A 23658-nucleotide genomic window follows, 5' to 3' on the forward strand; every position below is an offset into this window, starting at 1 on the left:
AATGAACACCTTCTATAAAAAGACAGAGTGACATTGGATGCTGAATATGGAAAGAAGTGGTTTCCTAGTGAGGAAATGACACCGATAAAGCACAATGTATTATCCATTGTATGAAAGAAAAAAGAAAGATCACCAAAAAATGATAACTTTTCTCTGGGTGATTCCACTGATGCAACGTGTTCTTTAGGACATTGGTTCTCAAGTGGTAGAGGGTAGCATGGGTCTAAAAAATGGAACTCCAAAACTGACCTGCTCCAAAACTGACCTCCCCCGTCCCAACAGAGTCATCACAGACGAGCTGCGTCGTGTGTGTTCTGCTGTTTTGCAGACGGACCGAGGGTTCCAGGATGTCCCCAGAAAAATAGTAGTTAATATATCAATCATTTAACCACTTTATCATTTATATGTTGGCTATTCAAAAATGGCAGATCTATTGTACAAGCTCACAGCGAAGATTTTCGAATTATTTAACCCAAATCTTCTTTTCTGGGGGTCCCTGGCACAACACATTTTCAGACGGGGGTCTGGCGGCCAAAAGCAATTGGGAGTATCCTTGGCATGAACAAATGTTTGAGAACCACTGCATTTCTCAAAGTCCATGAATACGGAAGCTTCAGAGAGACATCATGCTTTTAATATTATATCTTCATTTCTCTGTGCAGGTAGTAGATCTGTTAGTGTCCATGTGTCGCTCTGCTCTGGAGTCGCCCAGGAAAGTGGTCATTTTTGAGCCATATCCCTCTGTGGTTGATCCCAACGACGCACAGACACTGGCCTTCAACCCCAGGGTATGTACACTGCAAAACTCATCTATCCTGGCTTTACTTTATTTTATTTGTTTATTTGTGTGTGTGTGTGTGGGTGTGTGTGCGTGCGTGCGTGCGTGCGTGCGTGCGTGCGTGCGTGCGTGCGTGCGTGCGTGCGTTAAAAACGAGATTAGTGAGATTGGTGAGATTGCAGAAACCTTTAATATCCATATATTTCAGAATAATATTTTTTTCCATAAATGAATTTCATACTTACAAGAGTGTCATGTAAAAGTAGTGAAATAATCTTAAGCTACTGTACGAGCTCACAACACATTGAGTATACAGTAAGTAATGTTAAATGAAAATCCATCATCTTTCCGTATCTTTCCGTTCGCTCCGGACTAACAGTGGAGTTCATTTTAGGGAGAGCTTTCAGTTCATTCAAAGTTCTTCTAAAATGCAGAACACATCCGGGCTCAAAATAGACACCCGCTGCTCCATTTGCACCGCATGACTCTGTTCTTTTTTTCTTCTTCTTTTTTTTTCCTTTACAGAAAAAGGACTATGATCGTGTGATGAGAGCTCTGGACAGCCTTACATCTATTCGGGAGATGACCCAGGTATTACAGCACGGAGGAGGTTGTTCACAAATGTCCTAATATTTTAGTAAACTAAATCAACAGTTGATTTTGTGGACTGAAATTTTGTAAACGCTATAATCGGTTCTTTAGTTATGGGCCGTTGAATATAGCTTGTTTTAACCAAAAACACAATCTGGGGAAAAAAGTCTGAGATAAATGTATTTTTCTAAATCTGATAACGTGAAGGCAAAAAAAAAAACATCATGTCTGGTTAATTTCCAATTGTGTGTTTCTGTGTGGAGTTTGCATGTTCTCCCCGTGTCCCCTAGGGTAGGTACCCTCACAGAAAACATGCAGTAATCCTGGTCTCTAAACTGCCTCCCCCTGGCCAGCCGGGGCGCCTGATGGAGGGGAAAGGAACTGGTTGGAATAACGTGTTCCTTCCACGCGCTACGTCCAACCAGGGAAACTCCCCCCTGTCAGGTGTAAAGGAGCAACTTGGACACTCGGGCATGAAGGAAGCATGAGTTCAAGTCCGTTGCTCTCCCTAGGTTGGCGGAGGGTGTGTAGAGCCCAGGATCACATTAGATAATTGACACAGGGGTGAAAAATGGGTTACAAAATCGTGGGATAAAAATTATATATAAAAAAAAAAAATCCAATTGTGTGTGTCTCCTAGCAACCAGCATCATTCATACGTTGGTGACGAGCTCCCTCAGGGTAATCACTGAAATCACCAGAAGCTGGTGATCTCCGTCCATGGCATGAAACATTACCTGCAAAGTAACGGTTTTGGACATTCAACGTTTCCCCCCCCGACAGTGGCGATATGAAAGCAGCATGATAGGACACATAACTGTATGTAATGTCTTGTCTCTTTCTCCCCACAGGCCCCTTACCTAGAGATAAAGAAACAGATGGATAGACATGACCCCTTGGCTCACCCACTGCTACAATGGTGAGACACTTAACTGGGAGATGAGCACCATGCTCACCCATTGATTTTGACGATTTTGACGGCGTACGCTCATATTTGGGCGTACGCCGAGTTGATAAATGAGGGCCATAGTCTTTTGAATAGAATTCTGTTAAGTCATATTTGAGTCATCTGTCAGGGTGGGGGGTCCCCAGTTTAAATATGATTATTTTGGGGGGTCTACTACTAAGGAATGGGACCTAAACCCTACCATAACTTCAGTGATTTTAAACATTATTCTAAATAAATCTCTTAGTCTAGTTGGAGTTTATTCTGTTGTCTGAAAGTTAATGTTTCTGGCAAAAGATAAACATTGTGAGCTACTGCTAACATAAGCCGTTCCTTACAATGTCCTTACAACCATGTGCCACCGTGTGGCAGACAAAGAATTAATAAAAAACTATTTGAAAATGTTTTATTATTTTGCCATTACCTACATTTCACTATGCATTGTCTTGTGTGTTATTGTTTGTGTGTGATACTGTATTCACGTGTGTGTGTGTGTGTGTGTGTGTGTGTGTGTGTGCGTGTGCGTGTGCGTGTGCGTGTGTGTGCATGTGCGTGCGTGCGTGTACTGTAATATGGAACTAGCGTTATGCTACTGTATATGGACAGTGGACACTGTTATGAAATATGCTGTCGAATAAAACACTATCTTGTGTTTGCAGGGTGATATCCAGTAACAGGTCACACATTGTCAAACTTCCAGTCACCAGAGTAAGTGATATGCTAATCTATACGGTACCACTAATATATGCCTACCCATTCACACCAAGCCTCAATAAAATAGGCCGATATTCAGCGAAAAATAGCAGCTGCTCACAACACGTCACAACATGGTGCTTTGTGAGCTTATATTTTCTATTTTCGGCGAAGGAATTTAGTGTAAAACAAGTATGAAAAATGAGGGGACCAAGTATAGACCCCTGGGGGACCCCGGTCAGCAAAGTATATGGTCTTGATTCAGAGACTTGGGGCCCTATTATGCATGTCTTAAGTACCAGGTCTTATTACTTAACTTAAGACCTGGAGGCGTGATCAATGCCATTTGGCTATTCTGAGTGGCCAAACAGCATTGACCACGCCTCCAGGTCTTAAGTTAAGTCATAAGACCTGGTACTTAAGACACGCATAATAGGGCCCATCATGTGGTTATATTGTTAAAATGGATGCAGTAGGGCTGGGCAATTAACAGAAAAAAATATCGCGACTATAGGCCACTATAGTCACAATTATGTTGTTGATGAAATTGGCAATATACTGTATTTAGTTTTAATTTTAGTTATCATGTCTTAGTTTTTATTTAGTTAGTATGGTTGCTATAGGCAACACACTATGTGTTCTTGGTCCGAGAATGTTTTTAGCTTGTATCACAATATGTAATATAAATGGTAAGACGGAATTCTGTTCCCAGTGGATTCCTTGCGAGGAACGAGGAATACTTTTATTCAGGTTCCATGTAAACAATTGTGTATGAATCTCTGTTCGGAATTAATTAATTCTGAATGAATACATATTGTCCATGTAAACGCAGCCAGTGATTCTCGACTGACGTGTTCCTCTGCCTTTCTGCCTCTCCCTCTCTGGCCAACAGCAACTGAAGTTCATGCACACGCCACATCAGTTCCTGCTGCTCAGCAGCCCGCCTGCCAAAGAGTCCAACTTCAGAGCTGCCAAGAATCATTTTGGCAGCACGTTTGCCTTCCAGTGAGTTGCACATTCACCACACAACTCATTCCATTTACACTATGGGGTCTTCAACCGGTGGCGTGTTGTGCAGGGTGATGTGTGGAAAGTTGTCCAGGGTGTTTTAGGGTAGGGAGAAGAGTCTAGGACGTGTGGAGTGCTGTCCAGGACGTTTTAGGGAAGGGAGAAGAGTCTAGGACGTGTGGAGTGCTGTCCAGGACGTTTTAGGGAAGGGAGAAGAGTCTAGGACGTGTGGAGTGCTGTCCAGGGTGTTTTAAGGGAGAAGAGTCTAGGCTGTGTGGAGCGTTGTCCAGGGTGTTGTAGGGAAGGGAGAAGAGTCTAGGATGTGTGGAGTGCTGTCCAGGGTGTTTTAAGGGAGAAGAGTCTGGGCTGTGTGGAGCGTTGTCCAGGATGTTTTAGGGAAGGGAGAAGAGTCCAGGATGTGTGGAGTGTTGGCCAGGGTGTTTCAGGGTAGGGAGAAGAGTTAACTAGGTGTGGAGTGTTGTCCAGGGTGTTTTAGGGAAAGGAGAAGAGTCTAGGATGTGTGGAGCGTTGTCCAGGGTGTTTTAGGGAAAGGAGAAGAGTCTAGGATGTGTGGAGCGTTGTTCAGGGTGTTTTAGGGAAAGGAGAAGAGTCTAGGACGTGTGGAGCGTTGTCCAGGGTGTTTTAGGGAAAGGAGAAGAGTCTAGGTCTAGGACGTGTGGAGCGTTGTCCAGGGTGTTTTAGGGAAAGGAGAAGAGTCTAGGACGTGTGGAGCGTTGTCCAGGGTGTTTTAGGGAAAGGAGAAGAGTCTAGGACGTGTGGAGCGTTGTCCAGGGTGTTTTAGGGAAGGCTCTGATAGAATTCCTGCAGCATGGGGGTACCATGCCTTTGGTGTTGCCTTGGAGTCCAACATAAGTTGCAGGGTGTGATTGAGAATGACACCAATCCAGCAAAATAAAGTATATATTTCTTTATCTTTCAGTTATTATATTAATACATTTTCTTACCTTGTACAAATACTTCTTTATACAGGTCTGGTTAACAACTTGAGCTCTTCCTTCCCTGTTCTTGCCACATTGTTTAAATGGGAATACCACTCATTTTCAACATTGAACTATGTCATTAATATACCTTTAGAGTTGTTGTGTGGAAATAATAAAAAGTCCCCCCCCCCCCCCCCCTTCTGTTTAGCCTAGAACTGGAGGTATGTAATACAAATCTAAAACCTAAAAAAACCCCATCTGAACTGCCCAGAGCTGTCCTATCAGACACAGAACGAGTAGAAGAAAATTGTGCCATTTTTTCATGGACATCAGTGAGGACCATATGACGATAGGTTGAAAAGTGGTGAAGTCGTCCTTTAACACTGTTACTGAACAAACGGTTTTGGACTTACACGGTTTCCAAGTATAACATTATGGACTTCTGTGTTAAAATGCTACAATGACAATCTGTTTATTGTTGTTACTGTTGTTGTTTAGTGGATCACACATTGAGAACTGGCATTCTATACTGAGGAATGGACTGGTGGTGGCCTCCAATACCAGACTGCAGGTAACGAACAAAATCACATCAGCCTACTATAAAATAGTGGTTCTCAACTTGTGGGGCTATCGCAAGTGGGCCCCCAAACAATTTGCAAAACACTATGATTTTAATGATACTATATACAGTAACATACGCTAAGTATTTGAAGTGTTAAGTGTTCAGATGGGTCTGCCACAAACTCTTTTGAGATTTTCCAACCTGGTCCAAAAAAGGCATGAGAAACACATACCTACTAAACAGTGGCTCCCAAACACATTTATCATTATCATTGCAATATATTTCTTCATGTATTATATCAGTACTTTGTACGGACTTAGTTCTCAGCATGAATTCTGTACCCCCAAAATTATTATTGTTATTATTATTATTATTATTATTATTATTATTATTATTATTATTATTATTATTATTATTATTATTATTATTATTATCGTTGTTGTTTTTGTTAAAGTATGACATAGGGCTTAAACTTGTTATTTTGCATAAATAAAGTGCCTTGATTTGGACTTTTGTGTGACTTGGATACAAAATGCTTAAAAGCCCTTCATACAGTATTATTAGTCCAATTGAAGTGAGGTTGTAATTAGTAGACATGGTTAGTCTCTACAAATGCAAAGCTAATGAAAATCTCTTATGTTGTACAGATGCATGGCGCCATCTATGGGAACGGGATATATCTCAGCCCCATGTCAAGCATATCCTTTGGCTACTCAGGTAGTCAGCTGACGCACGCACGCACGCACGCACGCACGCACGCACGCACGCACGCACGCACGCACGCACGCACGCACGCACGCACGGACACACAGATGGTGGGACATGTGACACTGGCCACCGGGAACTGTCCCCAATCTCCCGATGGCCTGGCCTGCTTGGCCATTCATTTGGCCTGCAGTCAATTGTGATTAAAATACAATGGGAAAATGATGCTCTCAAAACTGGAACTGGTGTGTGGATCGCACTGTCGGCTATCAATGTACTACAAGTATACTGTAGTACCTCAAGAAAACTACAATACCAGGCAAACCATGAAAATGTTAGGAAGGGACTAGTGGACAAGAGATCCAGTATAAGTTATTTTACACTTGGTTGCATGCTGAAAATAGCTGATCACAACGCGTCGTGCTGCGACGCGTTGTGAACTTGTAGATCAGCTATTTTCAGCAAGTGTAAAATCAGCCATTACGACGGCATCGAGGCCCGCCAAAATACATTTTAGTCGACTAAATCAACTGTAGATTTAGTAGACTAAACTCTTATGATATTTAGTCGACTGAAACTAGACTAACACTAAAACATTCCGGGTGACTTAAATGTGACTAAAACTATGTGAAAACTATTAATTTTCTGCCAAAAACAACACTGCATGCTATCTAAATAACATTCTGTGCACAGTGTTTTTATGTTTTGTTGTTTTTCGTTAAACAGGGATGAACAAAAAGCAACAAAAAGTGACTTCGAAGGACGAAAATACAGCAAGCAGCAAAACCAACTTGCATCTGCAGGTAATCTGTAGTACACTTCATATGCGGTGCATTACTTCAATGACCTTTGGATTCATGTAGATAATTAGGATGTTTTAGAATTTAGAGTGACGCTCAACCACTTCACGACTATTGTCGCTCAAATTTCTACTTTTCATGTTGTTTCGGCAATTAATGCCCTATTTTATCATACAAATAGCCAATCTACAAGCTCACAACTAGCTTGAGCTCTTAGAGTCGCTAATTCTGACAAATACAGTATGTTTGTATTCGTCGCCTACACGTGACATTTCGTTCTGGGCGTGGTCTGCGCCATTTTGAAATGGCGTTGGTTTCATTAAACTGTTGTTTTATCGACTTTTCAGTATTTAAATGTCAGCTGACTACTTTGAAGGGATCGCACCAAGCGTTAGCTTGGTATAAACAAAAAATGGGCGCTTTGTGGCCTGGCCGTGTCTATACACACTCCCCAGAGATGCCCCGGGCGTGGCCTGGGGCATCTCACACACTCACACACACACTCACACACACACACACACACACACACACACACACACACAAAATGGAAACGGGTCCTTGTTTCCCCTGCCACGAAAAGGAACCGGAGAGAAGAGCACTATTCTTTGAGACACCCAGAGATGACCCGGGCTTCCCCTGCCACGAAAAGGAACCGGAGAGAACACAGGTATGTGTGTGTGTGTGTGTGTGTGTGTGTGTGTCTCAAAGAATAGTGCTCTTCTCTCCGGTTCCTTTTCGTGGCAGGGGAAACAAGGACCCGTTTCCATTTTTGCAGCCCCCGACACTACAATATGACCATAGTGTCACTGTAGGATGAAAAAACTAACATAAAATGTAACAACTTGTAGGTTCTGTAATGCAATTCCAATGGTGCAGCGGCATTGTATAGCCCTAAACCATTACGTATGGTGGATATGGCCACGCCGGGCCATGCTCCAAAATACCTGTACAGTTGGGTGCCACCGATATTGTCCCTTATCATTTGACCCATTTAGGCCTGACCTCAAAACTTTAAAAAATCCTTCTAAATCCTCCAGTTTTCTGAAATAAATATTTTCACGATTTTTCAAAAATAGCAGACGTACAAGCTCGTAGCGCGCCACTCGGTGGCGCGCTATGAGCTTGTAGATCTGCTATTTTTCAATAGCTAAATTATAACATAATGTTTAAAACACCAAAAGGGGTTCCCGCCCAAAATGGGTTAACTGTCCTTTTGCGCAGATCACGCAAACCTCAGCAAAAAGAAAAGGACAATATCGATGGCCTCCAACTGTATGTGTGTCTCAAAGAATTTTCATCCATTTTGCCTATTATGATCGGCCCAGAAAGGGGATGCTACTGTAGGGCTCACGTGGTTAATTTTCACATTCTCCATTTGCAGTCCCAGAAGAAAGGGCAACAACCACAGTTCCTGCAGAGTCGTAATCTGAAGTGCATTGCCTTATGTGAAGGTAAACACAACCACATCACTTCACCTTTTAGATGTTATTACTTCATGAAGTGCATTGCCTTATGTGAAGGTAAACACAACCACATCACTTCACCTTTTAGATGTTATTACTTCATGAAGTGCATTGCCTTATGTGAAGGTAAACACAACCACATCACTTCACCTTTTACATTGTATTACTTCATGTAGTGTGTGATGCCCCATTATTTTTAAAATATTGTAGCATGTGCTGTGCAATTCAGGCCTGACGTCGAAATTTAAAAAAAATGTTTTCTAAATCATGACAATTTTCGGAAAGATTTGAGGCACATTTTAACGATTTTTCAAAAATAGCAGACCTACAAGTTCATAGCGCGCCACTCGGTGGCGCGCTATGAGCTTGTAGATCTGCTATTTTTCAATAGCAAAATTATAACATAATGTATGTAACCACCAAAAGGGGTTCCCACTCAAAATGGGTTAAGAGCATTTTATGTAGTTTGTGAGGCTGCAAGATTTCCAAAAGATCAGGTCACCCAGGTAAATAGCCTTTTCTTTTCATCCAAGGCACCCCTGAATGACTTCCTTACTTATAGAACCTTACATTATGTCATATTATGGTACGGAAAATATGTAAATCTTCCCCCCTAAGATACAGTATGTGTCACGAGGAAAACGTGAAAGAATATTCATTTCCAAGAACAGACTGAAAATAACTTCATACTTGACATTTAACCACTTGAACCCCAGCACAAAAATAGCCGATCTACAAGCTCACAGTTTGTAGATTGTCTATTTTTGGCGAGGAGATTTGGTGGTCCGTCTTACTAAGTACAGAGGGTTTAAGTGGTTAAACTGAAGTGATATTATCACCCAATTTGAGAAACCCTGGCCTAGAGGGTCGAGCAACGGTGGGTCCATGGTGGACGTCACGAACGTAACATGCAGACTTGTGGCACCCAGGCCAGGGGCCCCCAGCCCAGGGGCCCCGCAACATTATTAATCCTCACCTAGCCTCGATACCCAGGCTTTCATTTCGTCTGCGCGAAAAATGAAAGCCTGGATTTACGCATGGGCTGCACTGGCCTAAACGTTGGAGTCAACCCTTCCGCGTAGGCGTCCCTTCAAATGATGTGACGTCAGGGCTCTGAGCGGTGTGCACCCCTCAAAATAACACCGTGAGGAAATCATTACCAGTGGAACTTCAAACGAGGCTATGCGAGGAAAATGAGGAGAATGGCTGAAGAACCCACCACACCGTCTAAGAAACAAACCAACGTGTGCCGACTCTGTGGAAATAACTTTGACAGTCCGTTAGAATGGTATACTCCAGCAACCAGTGGTTTCTGCTTCTGGTCGACACAATAACAGTGCTGCACTGGGGGGGGAGGAGAGACCGGGGCTGACGGACAGATCGGTGAACCAATCAGGGTGTCGCGCAAATCTGAGCCGCGGCCCTCCCATCTAGGCCAGAAATGTCTAGCGTTAGCTCAGGCTAATCCTCACCAAACCTGGCACAAACACTGTTCAGGGGTTGGCCATATCAATAATCACACCAGGGGGTTCGCCAGGGGCCCCCAGCGGCCACAGCCACACCATTGCTCCACTCCTCACCATACATGGCACAAATGCTTTTCAGGGATCAACACCCTACATTGCACACACATGGGGCACTACAGCAGTGTTCCATCGTTCTTACATTTAAAATGGCCATAACTCAGTGACCCAATGGTCACTGAGTTATGGCCATTGATCAGCTGAATATAATGCTGGGTTTGAAGGCCGTGTAGCAGCCTGGAAATCTAGGATTGTAAAAGTCCTGCAATGTGAGCCGGGCTTAACAATGTGTCAGCTTGCAGATGTGATCATTTAGGTCATTTGATGGGTTGTAAAATGAAGCTTTCTCTCGCAGTGATCACTTCTCCTGACCTGCACAAGCATGGAGACATCTGGGTCGTTCCCAGCACTGATCACGTCTGCACCAGGTTCTTCTTTGTGTGAGTATTACATAATAGACACGGACCACCATTTGAGATTTAGCCTCTCAGTCCCAAAAGGATTGAGAGGTTTGTAGAGCCCAGGATCACATTAGATAATTGACACAGGGGTGAAAAATGGGTTACAAAAATCATGGGATAAAAACATATATAAAAAAAAGAGTTAAAGATCTATAAGGGTCCATTTGGTTACCAACTCTCCATCATTTAGCTGGGGACCACATGGAACCCCCTCAAGAACCACTGCCCAGACCCCTGGTTGGGATACACTCTTTTAGGATAGAACGGCTGACCCATTTGGTAATGTCATTATATTACATTAGGCATATCCCTTTTTTGTCTTTCCCAGCTATGAGGACGGCCAGGTGGGCGACACAAGCATCAACACACAGGACCCTAGCATCCACCGAGAGATCCTAAGAGTCATTGGCAACCAGACAGCCACGGGATGAACCGACGTGTCACCCCCCCCCCCCCCCCCCCCTGCAATACCGCCACCTCCACCCCTACTTAGGCGTAGGGGCGGCAGCTGCACCTCCGCCCTTTGGGCCACACCCACCCTGAGAGACCTGGGGGGTGGGGGGCGGGCGGTGATCCAATAAACATAAACAAGTGATTTAGAAAAAAGCGTTAAAAAAAATCAAATAGTCACTATGGTGTTTTAAATGCGGTGGGCAGAACCACTTCTATTTTCAACTGAAATAATGACGAAAAAAAAAAAAAAAGCAAAACTCTGTTGAATGAAACATTTTTCTAGGTTTATATTGAACATGGAAGCGAGCGTTTTTTTCTGAAGACGGTGACATGCCGTGGCGTAGGCTATGCGACAGCTGACTTGGCGTTTTTTAAGAGAACATTTAAAATGGTAGAACTCTGAATATTTTGAGACTTCTGCTGGTAGTTAAAGGGCCTTTTCAAGAAAAATAAAATAAAATACAAGACCTTTGTGTTTTAAGAAAAGGTACAAGCGTGATCTTGTTTACGAAGAGTTGTACCTTTTTAAAGTACAATGTACTTTCTGTACACTGGAAAGTGTTATACGCACTTTATTTTTCCTATTGTAATATAGGCCTATTTGTTCCAACTACTCATTATCTGAAAAGATTTTAGTTTTCTTTGAAAAAGTTTTCAAGTATTTTCAACAGTAGTGAATACAATTGACATTTTCACATACACTGAAAAGACACGTTAGTGTGGTGAGAATGAGGTGAGGTGAGAATCTTGATTTAAGTTTATAAAACTAATCGTTGCTGTCGGGCCGAAACCTCTAATCTCCATACTTTTTTCCGTAAATGAACGCCCTATACTTGATCATACTACACCGTCACACAAAAAACACCAAAAGCAGCAGATCCACAAGCTCAAAACTTGTAGATCTGCTACTTTTGAATTTTAATCCTGAAAAGTAACAGTTTTTGTGACATATGGGGTTTCCACCCAACAGAGACAAAATAGTATGAAAGCGTATTGCTGCCATGTCAGAAAGAAATATGTTTTTCCAAGATGAAAATGACATGATTCGTTATGACGTTACAAGGTGAAAACTGAAAAGTTCCATGTTTTAACAAGAAAACACATTGTTATAACAAACGTTTATGTATACAGTAGCTGAATAGGATTTTTTTCCCCGCCCCTGACATGGCAGTGATACACTTCTATACAAAACAGGGAAGAAAATAACACAATGTATTGTATTTACATGGTGTGATTCATATTGCAGAGAAGCTCTGGTCCAATCCACTTTTTAGACAGAAAATAAAACAATAATCAACCGGATGGAGGAAAAAAAAGTGTTATTCACTCAATTGTGCCATTGAACAGATGTGGTCAATGGCATTTGACCACATCTGTTACGTGGCACACTTTAGTGAATACAACTTTGTTTGATCACGTGTCACATGATCTGAGTTTCGTAAATTCATGCCCTACTTGATCCACAAAAGCACCAAAAGTAGCAGATCCACAAGCTCGAAACGCATGTCCATCTGCTACATTTGAATTTGAATCCTGACGACGAGTAGTAACTGTTTTGGACATGAGGTTTCGAGGCCACGGGTGGCTTCTTGTTGTTGGAACAGCTAAAGGGTTTACAGAGATGCCTGATGTGTGAAATATTTCGACATCATTTCACTGATCCACACAAACAAAGTGAGCGATACTAAATCATATCAAATGGGGGTCTCTGTGGCCTAATGCTGCTGCATATCAATCCGGGGGTCCTTGAAAATTTTAAAAACGGTTGAGTGTCACCGCATTCTACTGGGACCCTACACTATATCTACACTGTAAAATCCTCAGCACTAAATTAACTCTGAGAGCGTACAAATGGTCCATGGAAGTGTCCATTTGTACACTCAGAGTTACAGCCATTTTACAGACCCTTAACGGTCCATTTGGTTCCACTTTTACACTCAGTTACGGACCAATGAGGGAGGGCCCCATGTTTAGCATTGATTTAAACGGTGACTTTGACACTTTGTATTTGATTGGATATTGGGTGAAGGTGAGTCCCTTGTTAACAAAGAGAGAAAAGAAAAGAAGAAAAGCAGGGAAAAAAGCATTTTCAAACGGTTTCATTTGGTTCTGGCTAATATATATTTTTTGTTTTTTTTCTATAAGCGTTGATGTTTGCTGCATATTTGTTTTCTATCTTTGCTGTGCTTTTAAAAACTGCTCAGAGAACCAAGGAGGCCCCCTTGTGCTCATTGAGTTGCATTACCTTTCTTGGGGAAATCACTGGACTGTACAACAGCGCTTTTAAAGGTCAAGTGGTATGTATAAAATACGCGATAAGCGGTTTGTTCAGTAACTGGGATCTTCCCCCGTCTCTCCAGCTCTGTCCCGATACCATTTTCATCCAGAGAGAGGTCATAGGATGTATAAGATGACCAAGTGAGACATAATGAACAAGTGATGAAACGTAATCAAACATAGCCGTACGCTATACAATAATAAAGAGCTTTAACAGTATTAATACAAATGGGTTTAAACAAAATATGTCACTTACAGCATCTTGACATACACCAAACAATTTAGTATTCAATTCAATTCTAGAATACAACAAAAGGACAAATACATGGTGTATATTTAGTTCACACCCAGCTGACTGCATGACTACGCATTACATACAGTAGGGATACTAGGACAATTTCCACCAATCCCTTGGCATGAATTTAGATTTTTAACAATTCTTCCCATCATATGAAAAAACAAAGGCATGTAAGTAAACTGGCAAAGTGACAGCCCAATCACGAGGCATCTTTAAGGCTCCAAACCATTTTAAGAAAACACAGACATAGGATAATGGATTGTCTTTACATGCACACAATGATTATCATGAATGTTAAAGGAGCATTCAGTGATTTGGGTGATTTGGAAAACCACCCAGTCCGCCCCAGTAACAAAATGTGCACATGCACGCTCTACAGTGGGGGGAAGTGCAACAGGCCAACAGCATGTGCACCAAGGCCCGCCCCCACTCGATCATGATTGGAGGAAGGCCCCTCTCATCCTGATTGGATGAAGGCTTTGCCACCCGCCACCAAAACTGAAACTAGGGTTTTTTGACCCCCAGGGGCTCACTGGGGACAGGGAGGAACTCCTTATATGGTCAGCACACTCTATAGTAGGGAGGATTATCCAGAAAAAACAAGTGATATTTGAATTAAGTCAAATCACTGAATATACCTTTAAAGACCCATTCCTAAACAGTAAAAGAAAAAAGATCAAATGAAATCCTCATTACCTCACATTCAGGGTTCGATTTGTAAATACAATGTCTTAGGCAATTCAGCCACATATACATCCTCGTACAAACAACATATCGAAAGTAGCTGATCTGCAAGTTCACAATGTGAGCTTGTATATCAAACGTTTTCACAATAAAACTTTTGATTATCATTATTAGAAAACATGAATGTGTTTAACATACATTTTGAATTAAGTTGTGATATTATCAATCATAAATATGATACGTAAATCAGACATTTCAGACCTGTAAGGGTCCATTTGGAACTACCTAACACAGAGGGTTCAAATTGATTCAGCTTGTGTTCATCAAAAATGATAATGAAGGCCAAAATCATTAAAGGGAACCCATAGGAAAAGGATCCCAACCCTGTATGTAACCACCATATTATGTTCAGCAGGACATTGATTTGATTTGCTTTGTGACTTTGTGAAGTATTCATTTGATCTGGGCATCTTTACTTTACATTCTGCATAAATAGGTAGGTGATTATGGCTATTTAGCATTTGGTGCCTTACACAATGGTAAATATAATGACACACATTGTATAATATGTACAAAATACCACAATACGGAGGCCACATATTTTCTTTATTAAGTTTCATTGTTTTTGCAAAATGAATTGGGCTTTTCTTTTTTTTTCTTCTTTTTTACAAGTTACAGTATAAACATAATTAGCGTATGTACTTGTATGTTCATTAAATTCTAAATGGCTGAGAAAAAACTAAACTATTACTCTTTTGAAGTGACTTAGTGTATAGTTTGTTCATACTTCATATAAATGGTCATTGCAGCCAAGCACTATTATAATAATGATAAGCAGCATTATTATTACAATTTAGGCATTTAGCAGACGCTCTTAATCCAGAGCGATTTACATTATATGATGGAGACTGGGGTGTACATGTAGTGCGTATGTCAGTCAGTCTGTAAATATCACGTACCTACCTACATATCCTCAGCATACCAGTGCTATCTCACTACAATCATATTGTCAAACATTCCCCAATTTTAAACCTACATCATGAACCACTGTAGGCTACTATAATACTGTAGGCTCTATACCCAGCAACCATACTGGAAATAAATTGATCCTCTTCCTTACTTTACAGGTCTTACCACTTATACCAAAGAAGGCTGTGTTCCATTTAGTGTAGCACAATGGTTCTCTTTTTGTATTATTATTATTCCAAGGACCCCCATAACTGAGTGTACAAATGGGACCAAATGAATGGAATCATTAAGGGTTAATTTGGTTCTATTTGTATTTTGTACACTCAGAGTTACACACCCATAAGGGGCTAGTTGGAACCCCCTCAAGGAACCATGAGGATCCCTGGGCCCCACTTTGAGACCCACTGGTGTAGCAGTGTTTCCAGTGCCAATGTGCTCAATATCAGCACCCTGACTCAGTTTGACCAGAATGCCGTCATTAGTATTATTGGTAACACTTTCCAAAATGGCTGCTGTGCATAGTGACCTTGTAGTTTGGCTATTTTCACAATATTATTATTTATCCATGGAACCGAGTCAAACTAAATATAATGCCCACAATTCCAGGTGATTTTCAGGGTGGGGGCTCCCCAGTTCAAGATTCAAATAATGATTATTTTGGCCGGGTCACGACCTGAAAAGTTTGGGAACTCTTGGTTTAAATGAGGAGTTCCTCTTTGTCCGGTGGACGGTGGTTCTTCAGGTGATCTACTGGATTCCTTTGGCTTTCAGTTCATCTTTGACCCGGTTCAGATAGTCCGGATCTGGGTAACCATAGCTGCAAACCAACACATATATTCATAAATGGTATTTCATGCTAATAATGGAGACCCTTATAGGAATACCATTAATGCAAACATTTAGACAAAATGCACAACAGACTCAGACATAAATGAGTTACATATACATTAACATACTCTACCATACAGATTGGGAAAAAAATAAATTTTATTCATGAAGAAAAACCGGACCATCATCATTTACCAGGTGGGGCCTCCGTGCGTGGAGGTCTTGTGGTGAATGTCGTTCCAGGTCACCAGGTTGTCCCGTCCGCTGGTGGATGATCGTCCCACGGTGAAGACCAGCCTCTGGTGGAAGGCCCTCTGCAGCAGGGCCAGTACCTCGGAGCCCTCTGGCGAGTCTGGGAGGTACGCGGTGCGTGACGCACCCTCATAACTGCTGCCAGGACTGGGGTGCTCCTTCTAAACAGTGAGGGGACACGCATTATAGATTATTAGCAGTTTGTCAAGGTAAGGACCCTCCAAATTGATATGCATTCGGCCGCGTAACCACCCATCTCAGCTTTGTCTTTTTGAGTGGTGCAGCCACTCCAAGAAACAGCAATGTCTGTCCCTAATCCCTATGTATCTCTGTATGTCCCTATGTATGCACCAGGTGCCAAAGTGGCGCTGTTGATAGAAACAGAGGGAGAGTGTTGCACTGTTGTCTGCTAATTACAATGTTACGCATGCGTGCATGAGAGAGAGAGAGAGAGAGAGAGAGAGAGAGAGAGAGAGAGAGAGAGAGAGAGAGGGGGGGGGGGGGGGGGGGTGGGGGGGAGGGAGGGAGGGATAATATGGACTTTAAAGGCGTAGTGAAACGGAAATGGTGGACATTTTATTTTGAAGTTTCAGACGGTCTCAAGTTGAAACACTGCTATGAAGTTTCTGAACCAATCAGAGCGTCGCATCCCTTCAGGCGATGGGACGGTAGCTAGGGACTGTTGCTATGCTATACGCAGCAGCGTGGTGTGTGTTTGTTTACAAATCAAATAGACGGCCAGTTGTACCAGTTTACTGTTATGTGGCTTATTTCTACCCTATAATGTTTTCAGATACATATTTTAGCGTGATGATTAAGTTGAAACCGAGTAATACACTGTCTGGATGTTATCTGGAATGGGAATAAAAACGGAGGATTTCTGTAATCAATAGCAGCTGTGCTGCACGGATGCGCACGTATGGAGAGGATACGGGTGAGCTTCATTTTTATTGGCTTTTATCGATGTGGGCCTCGACACGTCATCACGCAGCACGTTTTCAGGAAGTAATAAAAAAAATATTTTGTGGACTTTTGATATAAAAACACACACAAATTTGAATTTTCCCAATTTTTTGGCATCCATTGTTAGGTATGCTCATATGATGACCACGGAGATGGTCTAAAAGTGTGAAAAACGTATTTTTCATTTCACTACACCTTTAAGCAACGACGGCTACGGCAGTCGGCCACCGGAAATGGATCAGTGCTCGATACATAAACCTGCTTGCCGTCGCAGCCCTTTCTACTACGGCAGAACCAACACTTACACGTAGTGTCTACAACGCCATGTCATAACCATGTTTATTGAAATTACAGCTGTCATACATTTACACCGATTGCTCCATCACCTCTCTTATGCTGTGTAATGTGTTGGCATAAAAAGTGTTTATGTTTGACACATGCTGCATAGACGTGTCACCATGGGAACCAATGTCGCCGTCGCCAACGGCTGTTTGCTTAACGATTTTGACAGCTACGGCGACGGCGTCATAGCCGCCGTACTTCCGCCTAGCGGAGCCGTCCTGAAAACAGTCTTTACTTAAAGTCCCTAATACCACACTAACTTGTGAGAGAGATTGTTGTCTGCTAATTCCCCCACACGGGAACTCTGTCATTTCTCAACCGTTTCGGACCTAGGGCGGTTCGCTTCAAAACACTTTAATGTTGAGCACGGGCTAGCTTGAATATCTGCTACTTCTGAGAACCACTGTTCTAAATATATCTAGCTAAAATCTAAAATGACACAGATGATTTCCCGGTTGTAATGGCTTAATCAGTGATTTGTCTTACCGACTGGATGCCGCTTGGAATGTTGTAGCGAATGACGATGGTTCCGTGCCTCTCGTATCCGGGCAGAGAGGACCTGTTGGTGGAGACATCCATGCTCCCTCCCTCGGGCTGTGTGCCTTTCAGAGTGCCGTACACCTCGCCGCACGTGGGACACACCGGCTTGTAGTCGAAAGCCGTCCGCAGGCACTCCCGACAAAACACGTGCTTGCATCGCAGAGTCTTTCTCTGCGAGTCTTCGATGGTGTCCATGCAGATCGCACACAATTCCTCCTCCGCGTCTGGCTGAACGCTACGTGCTGGGGAGGTGACTGGTGATCTGCTGTCCGTTGCACAGGCCTGTCACGGTCATGAAATATATACAGTATATTCAAAGATTTACACGTATTTTCACAATTCTTAAAGAAAATAATTTAAAAAAAATAGCTGGGGACCCCTGTGTATCCCTTAACCCATGAGGAGGAGAACTATGACTAAATATGCTAACAATTTCATCAACAAATAGAAACTGGGCTAAAATGTTAGGGAGGAAATAGTGGAATAGTAATTTTATGCTTGGCCATGCGTGGGTGCATATTTTTGGGCACACGGCAAACTAAGCAAAGTATAAATCAAGCATCACAATGCCATTGAGGCCTGTCAAAAATAAAAATACAATTTAGTCGGCTAAATCAACTGTAGATTTAGTCCGCTAAAACTAGACTAAAATCTCAAATGACTAAAATATTACTAAAACTTTAAAAATGTATCCAAAAGCCTACAACTAAATCTAACTTTTCCATCAAAATTGACACTGGTTGTGATCAGGCTGGTTGTGATAAGATAATTGGGATCAGGCCTACCGTCGAAGTGTGGACTGGACTTCTACGTTTGTCTTTGTCTCTGGAGCTGGAGGACGCATTTTTTTGTCCGAGAAGAAAATCTTCCAAAGCAGCGATGTGCCCAAACGTCCCAGTGACTATTGTGCGCTTGCTGCCCCCCTCTGGGACGAGGAGAAGCTGAGTGAATCTCCTCTGCAGGCCTTTGTGATCGAGTGGATCTATGGGGAGAGACTTCCTCTGCAGGTCTGTGGCGATCCTCTGGTAGAACGAGACAAATCGCTCTCTGACGAGGTGAGCGTGAACGGGGTTCGGCGCGTTTCGGCGGTGTCGCGGTTTGAACGTCACAAGCATTTTGCGGGTGGATTTACTGCTGTGCGCCGTAGACCCGGGGCTCGGCTGCGTTTCGATGACAACATCGCTTCTTTCTTCCATCCTCTGAAGTTCCTTGGAACGTGCTTGCACAATGTAGTCCATAATAACTCCATCCACCTCGACCGGTTTGACAGGTTTGACAGGGTGCTTGTCCTGGTCATTTTTTGGGCTTGGATGCTTGGTGCTAATAGCGGACACATGCTTTAGCGTGGACAACTTCATGAATAGGTCTTCCATGTCCTGGTAGGATCCTTGGACATGGTAACACGATCCTTGTTCCGCAGCGTTGTACCCTTTGAGAATGTCCTTTAGGTGGCTCCCGTCTTTGTAATTCTCCCGGCAAACGGTGACGGCAACATCTGTAATAAACTAGAGAGAAAGCGAGAACATTGTTTATAAGCTAGTTCTACACGGTATAACTCCATTATGTAATCAATTAGGCATGTCACAATTATTAAATAATAGACCTGAGGCCGATTCTAAAAATGCCTTCAGTTTTCTGAAGGAAATATTTATTCAATAATGTAAAAAAAAAACTAAAGAAAATTATTGTTATATACTGTACATGGCTAGCTTGATAAACCCTCCAAAAGTTCCTGTCCTAAATTAGTTAAAACATCTTGATTTTTTTAATTATTTTTAGGGGCGCTGCCGTGCTAGCCCCTCCTATATTCAGCTATAGTGTAGATTCTTGTCCTAATGCAAACAGGAAATGCCATTGACAATGAATGGAGAATTTATGTGTGGAAGAGCAAATCGGCTATTGTCCTAACACAAAGATTACATTCCCATTGACAATGAATGGATGATGTACGATGATAAGAGCGCCCCTCACTTCACACAAGTTTGATTTTTATATAATTTATGTAATTTAATGTTTTCACACAAATCATTTCAGATGCGGTCCGCAGCCAAGTATGGATGGCGGGTATCATTGTGGGTTGGAGGTCTTCGCCCACTCCCTACTGGTTGACAAGGGGTACTGCTGCTTGAAACTCACACCCCAATGTCTCACCTATGACCTCCTGGGTAGGACAATTTATAGCCGTGGCGCTGTGTGTGTATTCACACTCAATAATTCATTAGGGAGTCAGATGTATCCTCTAGTTTCATAATATCCATTTTAAAGTTCTGGCAGAAAACGTGTGTTTAGTCAACAAAGTGCCCATTGGGCAGGGCACTGGCCTACTTGGAACGATGCAAGTTGGAAATGTCTATGCAGATGTCAGAACATCATTGTGATGTCAGAACAGGCCAGCTCCATATATGGAGATCTAGGAGTGATCAGGTGTGATCAATATGGCTAATTTGGGCCCTGTCCAGAGCCTGGGCAGAGGCTTTTGTGCTGGTTCTGGACAACGGTGTATCCCCCCGACTCAAGGCCGGGCACTGCACTCCCTGTGGTGGTGTGGAGCATGTGTGTCGGTGGGGCGAACGGTTCTCGAGTTACGTGGATTACATACACATAACACACGTACAGAGATGTGGTGCATTTATAGATAGATCCACTTTTAGTTTTCCAAAAGCTTCATACAGAGAGAAATAAGCAACCAGGTCTATTGAAAACAAGCCCAAAAAAGCTTACAACGCCTGAGCTTGGGAAAAAAGTGAAAAAAAATTAAATATTTTCGGAAACCATTTTTAACACCACACATCTGGTACGTATAAACGGGCCGGGGGTCCCTGGCACACAATATGTTTTAGATCATGGGATGGTCCGTGGACAAATTCATTTGGGGCTCCTTGACTTGAAAATGTTTGAGAAACACTGGTTTAAACATTCAATCAGTTCTCGCAGTGGTGTAAAGTAACTAAATACATTTACATAAGTGAATGTTATGTTTTTTTACTGTGATTACAATGTTCAATTACAATGGTCAATGCTTTTACTTCTACTCTCAGAGACAAACATTGTACCATTTACTCCACTAAATCAAATTTGCATATAGCTGTACAGTCAGTGTGTAACTAGGTTTCCATGGGTGGTCATTCGATGGGTCAGGTCGTCAGGATCCCTGATTTTGAGTGTTATTTCAAAACATACACTAACCTCGTGTGTGTGTGGCTCTACTAAGGATTTGTAATACATATTGTACTTGTGAAATGGGACACTGCATAATAATAAGTACTTTTACCTTGTTACTCTCACTATGATTTTGATTCTAATAGCCTACTTTTGTACTTTGATTCAAGCACCTTTTAATACAGGAATTGTACTTGTTGTAACAGTAAACCTTCATTGCAGTATTGATACTTCTACTTAAGTAAAACATGTGAGTACTTCTTCCATGTTTGTGGATAGTTTTATAAAGCACACAGTCTACTTTACCTGAGCTATCTCCCATGCAGTAACCGTTCATTCTTCAATATAATAATAACATTAGTAATATTTACCTCCCGTGGTGCAGCGGTAGCCATTGTGCGCAGGTTGCTGGGGAGACCAACTTATTTTTCCTTATCTTGTCTTTTCTTTGCCTTCCTTTTCAGATCGGCCTAAATTTACATTTTGAATCTTTATGAACTGTGTTTTCCGAGGCATCCTGACTCCTAACAACGTGTTTGCAGTTATATTGCGAAATATGAACACTGTTTGAGAAAATCGAGATCACAAAACGTAAACACAACAGTCAGATATCTTGACTTTCGTTTTCCCCAAGTAAGTCCCATGTGAGCACATTGCGCATGCGCCGACGTGAGTGTGCGCAGTACTACGGTTTGTCCACCAGAGGTCAGTAGAGCACCGCTTAGTGGCAGTGGTGGGACAAAGTAACATACTTTTCACTTAAGTAAAAGTATCAATAATATCACACTGTCTGTAGAAATACTCTGTTACAAGTAAAAGTCAGGTATTGAAAATGTACAAAAGAATTGGTATCAAAATATAGTTGAACTACCAAAAGTATTCAAGCTGAATGTGTCCCATCCCATATTCCCATTTCAAATGTATAAAATATATAAAATATTTCGGAAAATAGCAAATCTACAAGCTCACTACGTGTCGACACGTTTTTAGCTTGTAGATTGTCTATTTTCAAATAGCCAGAGTATAGGGCTTAAGTGGTTATAATGTTGTGATAATAAAAGTTGAGTCGTGCTTGAAATGTACTGTAATTCTGCAAACTGTTAATTCAATCAATCAATCAATCAATCAATCAATCAATCAATCAAAGTAACTAAAGGTTTCAATTAATATTAGTGGAGCAAAAAATTTGGCTACAATATTTGCTTAAATGTATAACAAATTGGAAATACTCCAGTTTAGTAAGAATTACCCCAACAGCTTACTTAAGTAAAGTGAATTAAATGTATTTGTTACTTCAATGCTGTAGTAGACCAACGGAGAGCAGTGACATGTTCTGTCCACACGGGGCACTACATTCCACACATTCAACAATGCATGGATTTTACACTGTATGGTCTATGAAATATAGCCTATATAATAGTAATACTGGTGGTAATTGTGTAACTGGTGGATTTCAACTCTATTGCAAAGAGCCATTCCCAACATTTTATTCATTAATTATTGTATTTATCTATGGATTTGTTTATTTATGAAGCTATTTATGGAAGTTGGATGTGTGTGTGTGTGTGTGTGTGTGTGTGTGTGTGTGTGTGTGTGTGTGTGTGTGTGTGTGTGTGTGTGTGTGTGTGTGTGTGTGTGTGTGTGTGTGTGTGTGTGTGTGTGAGAGAGAGAGAGAGAGAGAGGGAGGGGGAGAGAGGGAGGGAGGGAGGGGGAGAGAGAGAGGGAGGGAGGGGGAGAGAGAGAGAGAGAGAGAGAGAGAGAGAGAGAGAGAGAGAGAGAGAGAGAGAGAGAGAGAGAGAGAGAGAGGGAGGGAGGGAGGGAGGGAGAGAGAGGCTGCATGTCACAAATATAAACACATAAGAGAAAAATTCTATACCCCAGATTCACGAGAATAACAAAAAAAGATGCAGTTTGACTATATGAGGTGAGAAAGCCAAATGTTCAAGCCTGTCTATTGTGCAAGTCTATTGTGTTTTTCTTGTCTTGTTTGTAGTATTTGTTCTGATTCTGAATAATATATGTATGTCATTAATGCGTTGGCAATATAAGAATGCTTCTCATAATTGAATTGAATTGAATTGAATTGAATTGAATTGAATTGAATTGAATTGAATTGAATTGAATTGAATTGAATTGAATTGAATTGAATTGAATTGAATTGAATTTGCACGCAGCAGGCAGGCAGGCAGGCAGGCATGCAGGCAGGCAGGCAGGCAGGCAGGCAGGCAGACAGACAGACAGACAGACAGACAGACAGACAGACAGACAGACAGACAGACAGACAGACAGACAGACAGAGAGACAGAGAGAGAGACAGAGAGAGAGAGAGAGAGAGAGAGAGAGAGAGAACCTGTATTTGTTCAGCATATCCAACAATGCACTGAGACTCTCATAAGGACCAATATAGGAGGCTGCAAAGGTT

General features: G+C 42.0%; 2 protein-coding genes across 2 annotated transcripts in view; one reads left to right on the forward strand and one right to left on the reverse strand.

Moving 5' to 3' along the window:
* parp8 (poly (ADP-ribose) polymerase family, member 8) overlaps nucleotides 1-10934 on the forward strand; it is a 59388-nt gene extending 48454 nt beyond the window's left edge. The window contains exons 19-30 of the mRNA XM_079516861.1: nucleotides 663-788; nucleotides 1304-1369; nucleotides 2221-2288; nucleotides 2975-3023; nucleotides 3901-4013; nucleotides 5456-5528; nucleotides 6167-6236; nucleotides 6951-7027; nucleotides 7605-7691; nucleotides 8406-8475; nucleotides 10366-10450; nucleotides 10800-10934. Of these exons, the coding sequence (XP_079372987.1) occupies nucleotides 663-788; nucleotides 1304-1369; nucleotides 2221-2288; nucleotides 2975-3023; nucleotides 3901-4013; nucleotides 5456-5528; nucleotides 6167-6236; nucleotides 6951-7027; nucleotides 7605-7691; nucleotides 8406-8475; nucleotides 10366-10450; nucleotides 10800-10902 (987 nt within the window). The 3' untranslated portion in view covers nucleotides 10903-10934. The remainder of the gene's footprint in view (nucleotides 1-662; nucleotides 789-1303; nucleotides 1370-2220; nucleotides 2289-2974; nucleotides 3024-3900; nucleotides 4014-5455; nucleotides 5529-6166; nucleotides 6237-6950; nucleotides 7028-7604; nucleotides 7692-8405; nucleotides 8476-10365; nucleotides 10451-10799) is intronic.
* On the reverse strand, nucleotides 10925-21853 carry LOC306934658 (E3 ubiquitin-protein ligase DTX3L). Its single transcript, XM_079517318.1, has 5 exons — nucleotides 21608-21853; nucleotides 18863-19582; nucleotides 18024-18359; nucleotides 16176-16393; nucleotides 10925-15969 (listed from the first exon to the last, which is right to left on the reverse strand). Exons 1-5 carry the CDS (start codon nucleotides 21629-21631, stop codon nucleotides 15900-15902), a joined length of 1368 nt encoding a protein of 455 aa, XP_079373444.1. The 5' UTR covers nucleotides 21632-21853; the 3' UTR covers nucleotides 10925-15899.
* Nucleotides 21854-23658: the final 1805 nt, after the last annotated feature.

The sequence above is a fragment of the Electrona antarctica genome (assembly GCF_951216825.1).
Source record: "Electrona antarctica genome assembly, chromosome: 12".
NCBI classification, from domain to species: Eukaryota; Metazoa; Chordata; class Actinopteri; order Myctophiformes; family Myctophidae; genus Electrona; species Electrona antarctica.

Excerpts from the sequence above, each read along its gene's own strand:
- LOC306934658 (XM_079517318.1), bottom strand. The coding sequence starts at position 21,631 with ATGGCTACCGCTGCACCACGGGAG. Across the intron at positions 18,360-18,862 it reads GTCCAGTCCACACTTCGACG|GCCTGTGCAACGGACAGCAG; the intron begins GTAGGCCTGATC and ends TGACCGTGACAG. Across the intron at positions 16,394-18,023 it reads TTCCAAGCGGCATCCAGTCG|AAGGAGCACCCCAGTCCTGG; the intron begins GTAAGACAAATC and ends CTCACTGTTTAG.